The sequence below is a fragment of the Haliaeetus albicilla genome, chromosome 18, assembly GCF_947461875.1.
Source record: "Haliaeetus albicilla chromosome 18, bHalAlb1.1, whole genome shotgun sequence".
NCBI lineage: Eukaryota > Metazoa > Chordata > Aves > Accipitriformes > Accipitridae > Haliaeetus > Haliaeetus albicilla.
Genome location: NC_091500.1, coordinates 27,961,867 through 27,976,318, shown reverse-complemented (window position 1 = coordinate 27,976,318; position 14,452 = coordinate 27,961,867). Strand labels below are relative to the sequence as shown.

At 69.5% G+C, this 14,452-nt stretch overlaps 4 protein-coding genes across 7 annotated transcripts in view; 2 read left to right on the top strand and 2 right to left on the bottom strand.

The window, feature by feature from the left end:
• Positions 1 to 14,452, top strand: part of TNS2 (tensin 2) — a 33,815-nt gene that overhangs the window by 17,696 nt on the left and 1,667 nt on the right.
• On the bottom strand, positions 79 to 5,986 carry SPRYD3 (SPRY domain containing 3). Of its 2 annotated transcripts, none has more exons than XM_069806028.1 (11): positions 5,965 to 5,986; positions 5,153 to 5,293; positions 4,982 to 5,057; positions 4,734 to 4,858; positions 4,400 to 4,535; positions 4,121 to 4,309; positions 2,016 to 2,165; positions 1,861 to 1,918; positions 1,299 to 1,418; positions 1,043 to 1,188; positions 79 to 837 (listed from the first exon to the last, which is right to left on the bottom strand). In XM_069806028.1, coding segments are annotated over exons 1-11 (1,278 nt in total). In that variant the 5' UTR covers positions 5,967 to 5,986; the 3' UTR covers positions 79 to 702. The 2 variants fall into 2 exon arrangements, with proteins under 2 accessions (XP_069662129.1, XP_069662130.1); XM_069806029.1 differs by having other exon boundaries at positions 5,887 to 5,984.
• IGFBP6 (insulin like growth factor binding protein 6) lies at positions 7,030 to 10,878 on the top strand. 2 transcript variants are annotated; one of them, XM_069806036.1, is made up of 4 exons: positions 7,030 to 7,494; positions 8,320 to 8,439; positions 10,087 to 10,559; positions 10,641 to 10,878. In XM_069806036.1, exons 1-4 carry the CDS (start codon positions 7,188 to 7,190, stop codon positions 10,773 to 10,775), a joined length of 1,035 nt encoding a protein of 344 aa, XP_069662137.1. In that variant the 5' UTR covers positions 7,030 to 7,187; the 3' UTR covers positions 10,776 to 10,878. The 2 variants fall into 2 exon arrangements, with proteins under 2 accessions (XP_069662137.1, XP_069662136.1); XM_069806035.1 differs by having other exon boundaries at positions 7,048 to 7,494; positions 10,087 to 10,878.
• Positions 10,855 to 14,428, bottom strand: CSAD (cysteine sulfinic acid decarboxylase). 2 transcript variants are annotated; one of them, XM_069806032.1, is made up of 14 exons: positions 14,239 to 14,428; positions 14,017 to 14,143; positions 13,543 to 13,633; positions 13,298 to 13,404; positions 13,062 to 13,177; positions 12,874 to 12,953; positions 12,727 to 12,781; positions 12,494 to 12,610; positions 12,315 to 12,382; positions 12,101 to 12,182; positions 11,818 to 12,017; positions 11,689 to 11,740; positions 11,339 to 11,428; positions 10,855 to 11,222 (listed from the first exon to the last, which is right to left on the bottom strand). In XM_069806032.1, the coding sequence occupies exons 1-14, from the start codon at positions 14,362 to 14,364 to the stop codon at positions 11,049 to 11,051; spliced, it is 1,485 nt and encodes a 494-aa protein (XP_069662133.1). In that variant the 5' UTR covers positions 14,365 to 14,428; the 3' UTR covers positions 10,855 to 11,048. The 2 variants fall into 2 exon arrangements, with proteins under 2 accessions (XP_069662133.1, XP_069662134.1); XM_069806033.1 differs by having other exon boundaries at positions 12,315 to 12,379.

Here is a 14,452-nt window from a genome sequence, read left to right as displayed (position 1 = left end):
TAGGAGGGCCCCAGGGAAGCCCCCCCGCCCAATTGTGGGGGGGTGAGGGGGGGCCGGACACCAATAAAGCAAAGTCTATTTTTGTCTAAGAAAGGATTTATATGAGCTTTAGTCAGACATCTCTAATATATATATATTATATAGGGGGGGGCGCGGAGCTGTATGGGGGGGCGCGGACCCCCCCTCCTTGTCCGACCATGTGCAAATGCCAACGGAGAAACCAAAACCGTCTCGCAGGCTCCTTTTTTCTGCGCCGGCTTGGCTTGAGGGGGGGGGGGGGCCAGCCCTGCCCCTGCCCCCCCCCCCCACCCCCCAGCGTCGGGGGGGTCCCGGGGTGGGGGCACAGCCCCCCTGGGGTGGGTGGGGGGTCCCAGGGGGGGTTTACATTCACAAGGTGGGGGGACAGCAACACCATGGATTTGGGGAGGGAGGAAACGGAATGTACCCTTAACTCTGCCCCCCCCCCCCCCGGCCAGGGACCCCCCTCCCACGCACAGGGGGGGGCAGTGGGATGACAGGGGGGTCCCGCAGCCGCACAAAGGGGCACCCACAGGTGGCGAGGGCAGGTTTGGGCCCCCCAATAACACAGAGGGGAGGGAACCCACTGCCAGGCAAAAGGCCTTAAAGTGCACGGGGGGTGGGGGGGGGGGGGGGGGGCAGTGCCCGGCAGGGTGGGGGGCCCCCCCGTGCCCCCCCCCCACCCTAACCACTGAGGGGGTGCAGGTCGACCTTGACCTTCTCGCCGCTGCTGAGCATCCCGACGGTGGGGAAGTACCCCCCCGGCGGCACCACCGCCTCCTTCTTGCCAATGATCTTCCCGTTGCGGGTGAAGAACACCTGGGGGGGGCACATGCAGATGGGGGGGGGGACATTGGGGGCTGTCAGGGCATTCCCCCCACCCCCAAATCCATGGAGGGGAAGGGGTTGATGCCCCCAGCCCGGCGTGGATGGACGCCAAGAGGAGCCACTGCAAAAAGGACCCCAATACCGGGTGTGAGGGGGGCTCAATCCTGCCCCCCCCGGGGGGGTGCTGCGCTCTTACCACCACCTTCTTGCCCTCGTGCTCCTGCTCCATCTCCTCGCCGTCGTCTTCCTCCTCCTCCTCTTCCTCCTCCTGATGCAGGTACATCACGTTCCTGACAGGTTTGGGCTTCACCTCCGCAGTGTCGCAGGTGTCGTCACTGTCACCTGGGCACGGGGCGGGGGGGACACACACGATGGTGGTTCTGCCATGCCCCCCCCCCTCCACGGGATGTTCAGCCCCACGGGGGGGGGCCCTGGCTCCCCCCAGCCGGTACCTTCACTGTCCAAGATGTAGTCGCGGGGGAACATGATGCCGCAGCCCATGATGTCGCCCTTGTAGCAGCGGGGGCCAAAGGGGTCCCCCACCCCGCTGCCGTGGAAGATCTTCCCATCGTCTGGGGGGGGGGAGGGGGAAGGTGTCACAGGAACCCCCCCCGTAGCGCTGGGACCCCTCCCCACTGCCACCCCATGGGGCTGCACCCCACCAAGAGGGGGTGATGGGGGACAAACCAGTGGGAAGGAAAGTGCTGCCAGGAGGAAGATGAAGGCCGGGGGCGGGGGGCAGGGAGCAGCATCCTGGGGGGGGCGGCGGGCACCAGAATCTGGCCTGTGTAGTGTTTTGGGGCAGTGGGGGGGGGAACACGGTGGGTCAGAGCAAGCACAACCAGTACAACAGACCCAAACCCCTGGGGAGGCTGGGAAAGGGGGGCGGGGGGGATGACGATGACACCCCCACACACATCCCAGGGTGGGGGTGCTGGACCCCAAATGCCACTGGGGGGGGGGGGGGAGGTCCACACCTTTAGGGGGGGTCCCCATGTTTGGGGGGGGACTCACCCGCATGATACGCCACCGAGCCCCTGCTCCAGCCGGGATGCCGGTTTTTCGGGTAATCCTGCACAAAGAGGAGGAAGAAGAGAAGGATGAAGGCTTGGGGAGGGGGCAGCCCAGGCCCCCCCCCCGCCCCCCCACCCCGCCGGCGCACCCCTCACCTTGCGGGCCAGCCCCAGGGCGATGTAGCATTTCTCGCCGGGGTCCACAATCTCCACCTCGAAGTAGTGGCTGCGGGTGCTGAGGGGGCGACGCGCCTGCGCCAGCCCCACGTCCACGATGCTCTTCCCTTTGCCCACGTACTCCAGCAGCTGCGGGGGGGGGCACACAACACCCAGGGATTGGGGGGGGGGGCACACCCCCGCACCCCACTATCGGCAGCGTAAAGGGGGGGGGAAGGTGGGCTCAGGTTGAATGGCGGGGGGGGGGTGTGTTGGTGGTGTCCTAAAGCTGGGGGGGGCAGCCCAAACCTGGGGGGGGCAGCCCAAACCTGGGGGGGGATGACACCCCAAACCTAGGGAGGGGGTCACAAATCTGGAAGACGACACCCTAAAACTGGAGGGTGTCCCAAACCTGGAGAATGACACCCCAAAGTGAGGGGGGGGGGGGGGGGGGGCAAACCTTGGAGGGGGGACACCCCAATCCTGAGGGGGTGCAGCATCCCAAACCTGGGGGGGCGGGTGTCCTAAGCCTGAGGGGACACCCCAAACCTGGGGGGGGGATCATACTCCCAGCCCCCAAGAATAGGCAACACCCCAAAGGGGTGCAGGGCGGGGGGGGGGACAGGGACAGCCTCCAGCCCCCCGCCCCAGCAGCAGTGCTGGGGATGGGGGGGGGGGAAAGGGGCCCCCCCGGTCCGCGGTGCCGGGAAGTGGGTGGGAGCTCCCCGGGGGGGGCCGGGGCTGTTTACGCTGCTGAGGTCGGCCTGGGCCTGCGCCCACATTCCTGCCCACCCCCGGCTTGGGGGGGGGGGGCAGGGGAGCGGAAAAAAACCCTTTAGGAACCACAAAACATCCCCTTTTCCCCTCAAAGCTACCAGGGAAGGGGGGTCCGGGGTGCTTGGCTAGGTGGGGGGGCTTGGCATGGGGGGTGTGTGTGTCCCCCAGCACCCCGCTGCAGCCGTGGCGGGGGCCACAGCCCCCGGCCAAGCTCTGGGAGGGAACGGCCAAAAAAATGCGGAGGAGAATGAAAATGAAACAAGTCGGTGGCTGAACGGGACTGGGGAGGGAGGGGGGGAATGACAGGAGGGTCCTGGGCATTGCTGGGGAACCACCCCCCCCCCCCGCCCCTGTGAGAAACAGAGGGAAACTGAGGCACGGGGTGTGTGGGGGGGTGACCAAGGCACTGAAGGGGGGGAAACTGAGGCACATCTCGGGGGAGACCCACTGCCACAACAGCCAGGGACGAGGCTCCAGGCACCCCCGACCCCCCCAAGCTTTGGCGGGGGGGGGGGGGCCAGCTCCACCCCCCCCCCTTGCTGCGGTTAGCGCCAGCATTGTTCGACGGCAGCGGGTGGCACTGGAGCCGGCGGGGAGGACGGAGAGGGGGACCACGAGGCTGGGAGCAAGTGGGGGCTGCTGGGGGGGGGGGGGGGGCGTGATGGAAAATAGCCCCCGGCGCCAAGCTGCAAACCCTTAAAACTCGGGGGGGGTGGGGGGGTGGGTTCGGGCTGTGGGTTTGCTTTCGCAAAGGGTAGGGGGGGCCCTGCCGAGCTGCCTGCCCCCCGCAGCGAGCACAGCCCGGCCCTCCACCGCCTTGCGAAAGCGATGGGGCCCCCCCAGACCCCCCCAAAGCAGGGGTGACAGCGGCGACAGGGCTAGCTCCTGCGTGGGGTGCTCTGCCACGATTTTGGGGATCCCACTGAGGTGGGGGGGAACCCACCAGAGGAAGGGTCCTGGGCCCCCGGTTGACGAGGGAAATCAGAGCAAGAGCTGCGGCCGATCATTGATTCTGGGGGAAAACAGCTCCTTTTTGGGACTCGCTGCAGGACTTGGGGTTTCACCTCTCCCCAGCACAGCCCTGCTCATGCTCGCACCCCAAAAGCCCCTCTCCTGAGCCCCCTAAATCTCGACACCTCCCAAAAAGGGCTTTGTGCCGACGCTGGGGAACCCAGGACGCGCGGTGGTGGCCGCGTACCCTCCTTGGTCCCCCGTCAATAACGCAGGGGGATGCCGGGGCCTGGCATGGGGGCTGGGGGGGGCAGCTCCTCTAAAGGACCCCCGCCCCCCACTCCCCCTCTAACCTGGGGGTGGGGGGCAGCACTCACCGTGCCGCAGACCTTCACGTCGTGCAGCCGCCCCCACTCCTCCTCGTAGCTGTCCACCATCATGGCGCTGTCATCCTCCTCCGTCCCCAGCTCGGCGTGGAGGTGCAGCCGCACCTCCTCTCCCAGCGAGTGCATCCCCACCGCCGGGAAGAGCCCCTCGGGGGACAGCGGCATGATGGTGGAACCCACCTGCGTGTTTGGGAGGGGGGACATGGGGTGGGGGTCAGGTTGTGCCTCCGGGGGGGGTGAGGGTGAAGAAGAGGGTGGGGGGCATCTCACCCTCTTCCCGTTTTTGGTGAAGAAGATCTGGGCTGTCTGCACCTCGAAGGAGACCAGCTCGATGCCGCAGCCGATGCGATCCCCGGAGCTGCACTTGGTGCCGAATTGCCGGCCCTTGGCTCTGCCGCTGTACAGCCTGGGGGGGCCGGGGGGGGGAGCTGAGCACGGGGGTGACAGCAAAAAGGGGGTGGCCGGACCCCTTCCCTTGTCCCCAGGCCACTCCAGAGACCACAAGCATCCCCCAAACCCGCTCCCCAATGGCAGACCAGGTCCCGACAGCCCCCCGCCAGGTCCCAACAGCCCCCCCCTAGGTCCCAGTGACCCCCCCACTCACTTCCCGTCATCGGCATGGTACGCTACGGAGTCGGGCAGCCAGCCGGGCTGGTGGTCCAGGCTGTAGTACTGTGGCACGAGGCCGACGGCGATGGTGCCCCGCACCCCGCTGTCCACGATGGACACCTGGGGGGTGACGCCGAGAAAGCCCGTCAGCACAGCTGGCGCTGGGGGAGGGGGGCACTCAACCGTTCCCCCCCTCCAAAAATCTGGTGGAGGAGCTCCCCCTCCCTGGGGGTGAGGTTTCACCTCAAAGTAGTTGTTGTCCCTGGTGAGGGGCCGCGGTGCCACGTAGCAGCCGACCTCGCCGGAGTTCCCGTGATAACTGGGGGGGGAGAACAAACCACAAGAGACTGTCACCCACGCTGACGGGCACCCACGACCCCCCCGCATGGGTGCGGCCCCCTCCCCGTCCCGTACCTGAGCGTGTCGCCGTCCACCAGGATGTGCTTGGCGCGCTCCTGGTAGCGGACGGCCCGAACCTCCCGGATCTCCCGGATCCGCCGGCGCCAGTTCAGGAACCTGTAGTGCAGGTTCAGGTCATCCATGGCGAGGGGAAACCTGCGGGGGGGGGGGGGGGCGGCAGTCAGGGCCCCCAGGGACCCCCCCTGGCCCGTGGGCCCCCTCCCTGCCCCTGTCCCCCCTTCGCCATTGCTGTGTGTCCCCCCCCAGCTCCCCCATAACCATCTCCTCCCACCAGCTCCTCATCCCTGCCCCCCACATGCCCCCCTATAGCTGCCCCCCCCTACACCCACCGCCCTACACATGGGCCCCCCATACCCTTACAACTGCCCCCCCACCCCCCGAACCGGCTCACCCCACACCCAGACCCCCCCCAAAGCGTGTTGCCCCATATTCAGCCCCCCCATACCCCGCTCCCCCCTACCCACCCCCCCATATACCCGCAACCGAGCCCCCCATACCAGGCCCACCCCCAGCCGCACAACCGGGTCTCCCCCATATCGGGACCCCCCCACCCAGGGTCCCCCTCCAGCCCCACAACCCCCCACCCCACCCCGATACCGGGACCCCCATATCGGGACCCCCCCCCAGCCCCACAACCGCCCCCTCCCCGATACCGGGACCCCCGTACCGGGACCCCCACACACACCCAAGCCCCCTCCCAGCCCCACAACCGGCCCCCCCGCCCTCACCGGCCCGGCCCCGCCCGCCCCCTCCATGGGCTCCGCGCTCCGGCCGCTCCCGGCTCCGGCCCCGCCGCCCTCACTCACATCCGGGGCCCCGCGCTTCCTCCTCCGCCTCCTCCTCTTCCCGCCCCGACGCGCCTCTCGGCCAATCGCCGCCCGACGCGCCTCGACCGACGGCTCGTTAGGCCAATCGAAAGGCCGGAGGAGGGGGGGCGGAGCCCGCCGGGGGTGTGAGGAGATCACATGACCCCGCGGGCCCGGGATGGGACCGGCAGGGTGAGAGAGCGCCCCCTGGGGAGGGGGCGGGGAACAGCGCGGTGTGGACTGGGGATACTGGGAGGACTGGAGATACTGGGGGGACTGGGGTGTGGTGTGCACTGGGGATACCGGGGGAACGGGGGAGACTAGGGGGGCTGCGGATACTGAGGTATGCACTGGGAGGACTGGGGTGTGCACTGGGGGTACTGGGGGGACTGGAGGTACTGGGAGGACCGGGGTGTGCGCTGGGGATACTGGGGGGGACTGAGGAGAGTCGGGGGACTGAGGATACTGGGAGGACTGGGGTGTGCACTGGGGATACTGGGGGGACTGGGGGGACTGGGGTGTGCACTGAGGACACTGGGAGGACTGGGGAGGCTGGAGACACTGGGGGGACTGGGGTGTGCACTGGGGATACTGGGGGGGGACTGGGGAGACTCGGGGGACTGGGGATGCTGGGGGGGACTGGGGTTTGCACTGAGGGGAACTGGGGAGACTGGGGGGGACTGGGACATGGCCCTGGGGGGCACTGGGGCCACTGGGGCACCGCCCTGGGCTACGTACTGGGGCCACTGGGGCCACTGGGGCCGGGCTCCGGGGCGTTGCGCTGAGGGCGCTGAGCGTGCCCTGCGGGGGGGGACTGGGCTGTACTGGGAGCACTGGGCTGTACTGGGAGCGCTGGGCTGTACTGGGAGCGCTGGGACCGAGCGCTGGGGGCCACCGGGCGACGGACTCGGGGGCGGTAAGGGGGTCCCGGGGGGGGGCTGGGTGATGATGATGGGGGGGGGCGCTGGCTGCCCGGGGACCGGTCCCCCCCCGTGAACCCCGAGCCCGGTGCCCCCCCCGGTGTGTGTCGTCCCCCCCCCCCATCCCGGGGCCGGGGGCACCTGGCGGGGCGGCCCGGGGCGGGGGGGGCGGACGCCGTTACTTAAGGACGGCGGCGGGGCCGGGCACGGGCAGAGCGGGAGGCGGCGGGGACCGCGCCGGTGCGGTCCCGGTCCCGGTCCCGGTGGGTCCCGGTGGGTCCCGGTCCCGGTGCCGGTGCCGCCATGCGGGCGGGCTACCGGCTGATGCTGCTGGTGCTGCTGACGGAGGCGGCTCCGGTTGCCGGTAACGGCGGTGAGGAAACGGAGGGAACGGTACCGGGAACGGTACCGGGACCGGTACCGGGAACGGCGACGGTCTCCTCCCCCCGCGGTCCCGGGGAGCCGTGCGGGGTTTACACACCGGGCTGTGCCCGGGGGCTCCGGTGCATCCCCCGGCCCGGGGAACGCGCCCCGCTCCGCGCTCTCCTCCGGGGCACCGGGCTCTGCCGCCCCCTCCGTGCCCGCCCCGCCGGTACCGGAGCCCCCGCAGGTGAGAGCGGGGAGGGGGGGGGGACGGACACCGGGAGACCCCCCCCACGGGGTCGGTGCAGGGGGGGGGGGGGGGGGGGGGCTGTTCGGGAGCGATGGGGACACCGGGGAACCCCCGGGGAGGAGCCGGTGGACGCCAACCGGGACGGGGGGGGGCACCGGGGGGGGGTCCTGGGCACCGGGGGGGGACGGGACGCGGAGCTTCACCCCGTGTCACCCCCGGGGTGCGGGACGGAGCTGGGGGGGGGGGACACACGAATCCCGGGGGATCCCGGTATACGGGGGGGGGGGGGGTTGGGGGACCGCCACCCGCGGGAACGGGGGGGTCCGACGTGGGGGGGGGGGTGAGATATGAGGGGGGGCTTGGGGGGGACCCCCATGTCCTCGGGGGGGGCTGGAAAGGGGGGACCCCCATATCCTGCGGGGGGGGGGACACTAGGAGAGGGGGGTCCCATATCCCGGGGGGGTGCTGGGACCCCCATATGGGGGGGGTGCTGGGAAGTGGGGGGGGACCACCCCCAAATCCCGGGGGTGGGGGGCGGGAGGGGCCCGGAGGGGCCCCTCCCAGTGGCGGCGGGCGGGATTGCAAGGGGGGGGGATTTTGGGGGGGGGGGGCACCCACTGAGCCCTGACACACCCCCCCCCCCCGCAGGGGACAGCCCTCAGGAGGGGTCCCCCCCCACGCCGCCCCCCCCGGCTGACGGCAAAGAGGAGCTGGAAACGGTGGGTGCTGGGGGGGGGGGGGGGTGCTACCGGGGTGGAGGGGGTCCAGGGGTGCGACCCCCCCCCCTCCGTGACCCCCCCCACCCCCCCCACCCCCCCGCAGGCTCCGTGCCGGGGGCATTTGGCCGCCGTCCTGCAGGAGCTGCGGGCCGGGCTGTACCGCACCGCCTCCGCCATCTTCCTCCCCAACTGCGACACCCGCGGCTTCTATCGCCCCAAGCAGGTGGGGGGGCCCACGGGGGGGTCGGCAGAGGAAGAAGTAGGAGCTGCCGTGCCTCAGTTTCCCCGCGTGGGGTGGGCTGGGGGGGGAGGGGGAGCATTCAAGGACACGCACACACACCCCCCGTGCCTCAGTTTCCCCATGTTGGGGGGAGTGGGGGGGGTACGTTAATGTCTTGACACCCCCCCCCACCTCCCGTTCCTCAGTTTCCCCATGGGGGGGGTAGACCATCCTGGGGTCCCCCCGTGCCTCAGTTTCCCCTGGGTCGGGGGGAGTAGAGCGCAGGGGACCCCAATATCCCGCCCCCCCCCGTGCCTCAGTTTCCCAGACCATGAAGCTCAGTTTTGGGGTGTCCCCCCCGTGCCTCAGTTTCCCCTGGGTGGGGGGGGTCCGGGGGGGGTGGAGTGTCCACGCCCATCCCCCCCCGTGCCTCAGTTTCCCCAGACCATGAAGCTCAGTTTTGGGGTGTCCCCCCCGTGCCTCAGTTTCCCCCTGGGTGGGGGGGTCCGGGGGGGGTATAGTGTCCACACACACCCCCCCCCCAGTGCCTCAGTTTCCCCAGCCCACGACGCCCAGCGGGCAGCAGCATCTGGGGCCTCAGTTTCCCCTTGCTGGGTGCTTCGGAGGGCAGAGCCCCCCAAGACCTCCCGGGGGGTCGGGGGGGCCCCCCCCTCACCCCAATTCCACCCCCCCCCCGCAGTGCCGGGCCTCCCAGGGGCTGAAGCGCGGGCAGTGCTGGTGCGTGGACCGGAGGGGGCACCCGCTGGCGGGCACCGAGGGGCAGGGGGGGGCCCCCCGCTGCCCCCCCACCTGAGGGGGCCCAGGGCTGGGACCCCGAAATACAGCGTGACGTGGGGAAGGGGGCTCCCGCTGTCTCTGTCTCGAGGGGGGGGACACCCCAAAAGTGGGCTCAGCTCCCTCCCTCCCGCACTTTCGGGGTGCACGGACCCCCCCGGCTTGTCCCAGCTTTGCCCCCTCGCTGCCCCCCACCCCCTCGCTGCCCCTGCACCCTGAAACTGCCCCCAGGACCCCCAGAACTGCCCCAATCCCCCCCCCCCAAGAGCTGCCCCTACACCCTGAAACTGCCCCAAGCCACGCCCCTCACCGCCCCAAGCCACGCCCCCCTCTGAGCCACGCCCCCACCCCAGGCCGAGCCAACCCACGCCCGCTCCCTAAACCACGCGTCAATCCCCAAAGCCACGCCCACGCCCACCGCCCTGGCGGGAAGCGGGAGGCCACGCCCCGCACGGGAGCGGCGCGGAGCGCGGTGAGGGGCTGCGGGGGGACGCGGGTGGCGGCACCGGGGGGGGGGCGGGCCCGGCCCGATGGTTGGCACCGGGGGGGGATCGGGGGGGATCCGGCGCCGTGGTGGGCTGGGGGGACAGCGGGCCCCACGGTGGGCTGGGGGCTATGGGGTGGCATCAGGGTGACCCAGGCACCAGGCAGGCTGGGGGGGGCGGGCACCAGGGTGACCTGGTCCCATGGCAGGTTGGGAGTATGGGGTGGCATCAGGCTGACCCGGCCCCACGGCAGGCTGGGGGGCACCAGGCTGACCCGGCCCCACGGCAGGTTGGGGGGCACCGGGGACAGCAGAGTGACCCAGCCCCACGGCAGGCTGTGGGGCAGGGGGCTGACCCGGCCCCACGGCAGGCGGCGGGGCTGACGGAGCCCCCCGAGGCGCCATGTCTCGGGGCGAGCGGGAGACGCTGCTGGCGCTGCAGCAGGCGCTGACGGAGGAGCAGTTCCAGACCCTCAAGTACCTGCTGGAAGAGCGGCTGCCCCTGGCCCAACTGCGCCCCGCCACCCGCCCCGACCTCTGCAGCCTCCTGCTCCAGCGCTTCCCCGGGCAGGCCCTGCGCATCACCGCCGACCTCCTCCGGCAGATCCACCGCCACGACCTCATCCGCCTCCACCAGCTCCCCGGCGCGGAGGAGAACGAGGACCCCGGGGAGAAGGGGGAGGCCGGCGGCCCCTCGGCTCTGTCGGGACGCGGGGAGGAGGACGCGGGACGTCAGCCCGTCTCGCTGCCGGCCGCGTCCTCCCCTCTCTCCCTGCGTCCCCGGCGTTTGACGGAGAAGGATCTGATCCAGGTCGCCCAAAAACTGGGCAAAGAGTGGCAGGAGGTGGGAATCGGGTGCCTGGGGCTAGAGAGGAGCCGCCTGGACCAGATTCGGGAGGACAACCCCCGCAACGTCGTCATGCAGAGCTTCGAGATGCTGCGGGAGTGGCGGCGGCGGGAGAAGCAGGAAGCCACGGCCCCGCGCCTCTACGCCTGCCTGGCCCCCGCCAGCCTGGACCCCGAGGTGCTCGACCTCCTCCAGAGCTTCCAGGGGGACTGAGGGAGGCAGGGGGGCTGCCTGCTCCTGCCCACCCAACCCCCCGCCACCCTTTTTTGCGGGGTTTTAATACTGAAGAGAGAACAGTAAAAATGTTTTTATTCCACCCGTGTGGGATGTTCTTGGGGTCGGGCGCCGAGCCCTGCCCGCCTTTATTCCGAATTTAAGGTGGGACGCAGGAGCCGGGAGGAACGCTGGGCTCTGCTCCTGTTCCTCAGGGCTGGGGGGGGTCTCTGGGCAGAGGGTAAGGGGTGTAAGGGGGCCCCCCTGGGGTCCTCACAAATCCTGTCCCAGCCTCTCGATCTCATCCAGGAAGAAATCCAAGTCGTCCTTGGTGACGGCGGGGTTGGTGACGATCTGGCGGAAGAAGTTGACCCTGGCACCGTGGGGCTGGTAGCCCACCATCATGGACCCCTTCCTCATCATTCGCTCCTTGATGGTGGGAGCCACCTGTGCCATGGGGGAGACCCCGTCACCGTGGGGCTGCAGTTCAGGGGGGATGGTGGAATTTTGGAGGGGGTGGGGGTTTTTTTTGGTGGGGCAGAACGGCCGGCTCCTGCGCTCACCTTCCCCAACCTCGGCCAGTAATCCGGGGAGCCCTCCCTGCCCCGCAGGCTGGGGGGCACGAACCAGAAGCAGAGGTTGATGAACTCTGGCTGTGGGAGGAAGAGGAGGAGGAAAGGGATCACAGTCCCTCACAGACACCCAGACCCTGGTGGGGGGCACCAGTTTGACCCCGATCCCCATTTTGGGACTGCCCTGGGGATTTAAACCTTGGGACAGAGCTCAGGGCAGGTGGCTCCTCTCCCCGGGGCTTGGCAATGCCTTAGGGTGTTATTAAGGGGGGGGAAACAACATAAAACACCCCCCCGGGCTGCGGTTCGGCACACAGCAGAGCCCAGGCGATGAGCTGTACCTCCAGCACCAGCTGGAAGCCGTCCCTCCTCTTCACCTCCTCGGCCAGGTACCTAGGGAGGAAGGAGAGCGTGAAGCCCCAGGAGGGGGGGGAAGCGCCTGGTGTGTGTCCCCACACTCCAGCACTCACTGGGTGTAGGCGAAGGCCCGCTCGACGCGGCGCGCCAGCCCCTCGGTCCCGGCGGCTTTCCAGAGGAGCCAGAGCTTGAGGCAGTCCACCCGGCGGCCGCACTGCAGGGTCTTGTCCCCCGTGTCGTAGGTGACGTCGTAAAATTTATCGGGTTGGAAGAGGTACATGGCACCGGCGCCGTGGCAGCGCTGGAGGAGGCCCTGGGGGAGACGGCGGTCAGCCCCCCAACCGGCGTGGTGGGTGTGGGGCAGACCCACAGAGGGGAAGGGGCTGTGGGACTTACAGAGGTGTCGCGGAGCAGGAAGGCCGAACATTGCAAACCCACTGTCAGCATCTTGTGGGGGTTCCAGGCCACCGAGTCGGCCCTGCGGGAGAGGAGAGTTTTGAGGGGGGGACAGCGAGCCCCCCAGCACGGGGAGAGGGGGGACCCCAAGTCCTTAAACGGGGAGTTTTGAGCCTGTTTTGTGGGGAGCTCAGAGTCAGAGAGGGTCACTCGCCTCTCGATGCCAGTCAGGAGGTGCCGGTGTTTGTCGGAGAGCAGGGCGCTGCCACCCCAGGCTGCCTGCTGGGCAGGGAGAGGGGTGTCAGAGCTGGCGCCGGCAGGAAGAGGGGGGTCCCAAGGGGTCACGTGCATGTGTCCCCCCTTCAGCCCCAGATATTTCCCCCTGTTACTCACGTCCACGTGGAACCAGAGGCCGTGGCGCTGGCAGACGTCGGCAATGCCGTCCAGCGGGTCGAAGGCGCCCAGGACGGTGGTGCCACAGGTGGCACAGACGAAGAAAGGCTTGGCACCCTGTGGGCGGACAACAGGACGTTGGGATGGGGCAGGCTCTTTCACGGACGGCTCTGCCCCAGCACCTGGACCCAGCACCCCACGGACGCTCCCCTCTGTCCCCCACCCCGCCTCACCTCAGCTTTCGCCCTCTGGATCTCCTTCTCCAGCTCCTCGGGGATCATCTTCCCCCTAAGGGACGGGGAGAGAAACAAAATGGCAGCAGGGACGGGCTGGGGAAGCAGGGCTGGCAGAGCCCAGCTGGGATCAGCTCCGGCACTCACCTCTCATCGGTGCCGACCAGGTGGACGTTGTCGGTGCCGATGCCCAGGAACGCAGCTCCTTTCTGGATGGAGTAGTGGCTCTGAGCGGGGAGAAGATGGGGGTCAGATTTGGGGGAGGGTGTGGCTGGTTCCAAACCCCATCCCCTTCCCGTCTCCCCATCCCGGGGCTGGCAGACCCTGCTCCGCACCTCCCGGGAGGTGAAGAGGGCCAGGCGCGGCAGAGCCCAGCTGCCCTTCTGCCGGCTCTCCGGGAAGCAGTGGAACCGGGCCACGTTCATGGCATACATGTTGGAGATGGAGCCTCCTGCAAGGGGACAGGGACACCCGCGTCACAGCTGGGGATGGTGCTGAGCCACCACCGGGGTCACAGGTGGGGACAGGGACAGGGACAAGCCACGGGCGGGACCGGGAGGGATCTGGGTACCTGGGCAGAAGATGCCATCGCCACTGCTCCAGCCCACCAGCTCCCGCAGCTTGGCCAGCACCACCTCTTCCATCAGCACGAACACCGGGGCGATCTCGTAGGTGTATCTACAGGGGGGCACGACACCCATGGGGGGGTCCAGCCTGCTGGCATCACTCCCCCTCACCTCTTCCAGGCTCCCCAAAACCTCAGCACCCCAAAATACCCCTGCTTAGGGCCAGCCCCCCCCATTTTCGGGCACGTACTGGCTGGTGTTGAGGGCCTCAGTGATCAGGCGTCCTGCCAGCGCGTGGTGGTCCAGGCCAGAGAAGAGCTGGTTGAAGAAGCGAGGGTGACCTGGGGGGGGTGAGACGGGGACAGTGTCAGGGGCAGGGGGACAGGAGCCACCCCCTCGGCCCCCTCCTCATGGGATCCCTGTCACTGCGGGGACTCATGCCCCGGGGACGCTGCCACAAGGGGGCAACTGTCACCCGTGGGAGCAGGGCCACCTCTGGAGCCGTGTGTGGGACGGGGACACGAGTGGGACCGTGCGAGACCCATGACTCCAGGACAGCGTCTGGCTGGGGTAGGGAGGCAGCCTTGCCAGACTGGGACCACTGGGAGTAGCTGGGGCTGAACCGGGGAGCAGAGGGGCTGAATGGGGAGCGGCTGGGGCTGAACTGGGGAGCAGAGGGGCTGAACTGGGAGGAGTGGGCTGAACCGGGAGCAGCAGGGCTTACAGGTTTTGACGCTGTAGCGGATGACGTCCCGGCAGCGCTCCAGTAGCCGCTCCGGCAGCTCCCCGCTGCTCCGCAGCTCCAGGTCCAGCAGCTCCCGCAGCTCCTGGGGCTCCTTCCAGTCACAGACCTGCGGGGAAGGGGGGAACAGGATTTGGCCCCGGTCAGGCAGGGACCCCCACTCCGTCCCCACCACCTCGCTGGGGGCCTCCGGGTCTCACCCACCTTTTCGGTCACATCCGTCCCCTTCCGCACGGCTTCATCCAGCAGGACCTGGAAGGCTTCCCGCAGGAATTCCTCCCCGGCTGCTTTATCCAAGCCGGGACGCTCCAGCCAGCTGCTCTCCGCCATCACGCCGGTCCTGGCCACCTCATCCACAGCGGGGCAGCCACGGGACGGCCGTCACCCCCCACCACGGGCCGGGAGGGACCCCCCCGCC

Coding starts and splice junctions, on each gene's coding strand:
- SPRYD3 (XM_069806028.1), bottom strand. Junction 2,166..4,120: donor ACGTGAAGGTCTGCGGCACG/GTGAGTGCTGCC, acceptor CCCCCCCCGCAG/CTGCTGGAGTACGTGGGCAA. Junction 838..1,042: donor ACGAGGGCAAGAAGGTGGTG/GTAAGAGCGCAG, acceptor TGCCCCCCCCAG/GTGTTCTTCACCCGCAACGG.
- IGFBP6 (XM_069806035.1), top strand. CDS start 7,188: ATGCGGGCGGGCTACCGGCTGATGCTGCTGGTGCTGCTGACGGAGGCG. Junction 7,495..8,319: donor CGGTACCGGAGCCCCCGCAG/GTGAGAGCGGGG, acceptor ACCCCCCCGCAG/GCTCCGTGCCGGGGGCATTT. Junction 8,440..10,086: donor GCTTCTATCGCCCCAAGCAG/GTGGGGGGGCCC, acceptor GCCCCACGGCAG/GCGGCGGGGCTGACGGAGCC.
- CSAD (XM_069806032.1), bottom strand. CDS start 14,364: ATGGCGGAGAGCAGCTGGCTGGAGCGTCCCGGCTTGGATAAAGCAGCC. Junction 13,178..13,297: donor CGATGGCATCTTCTGCCCAG/GTACCCAGATCC, acceptor GTCCCCTTGCAG/GAGGCTCCATCTCCAACATG. Junction 12,383..12,493: donor GCCTCTGGTTCCACGTGGAC/GTGAGTAACAGG, acceptor CTCCCTGCCCAG/CAGGCAGCCTGGGGTGGCAG.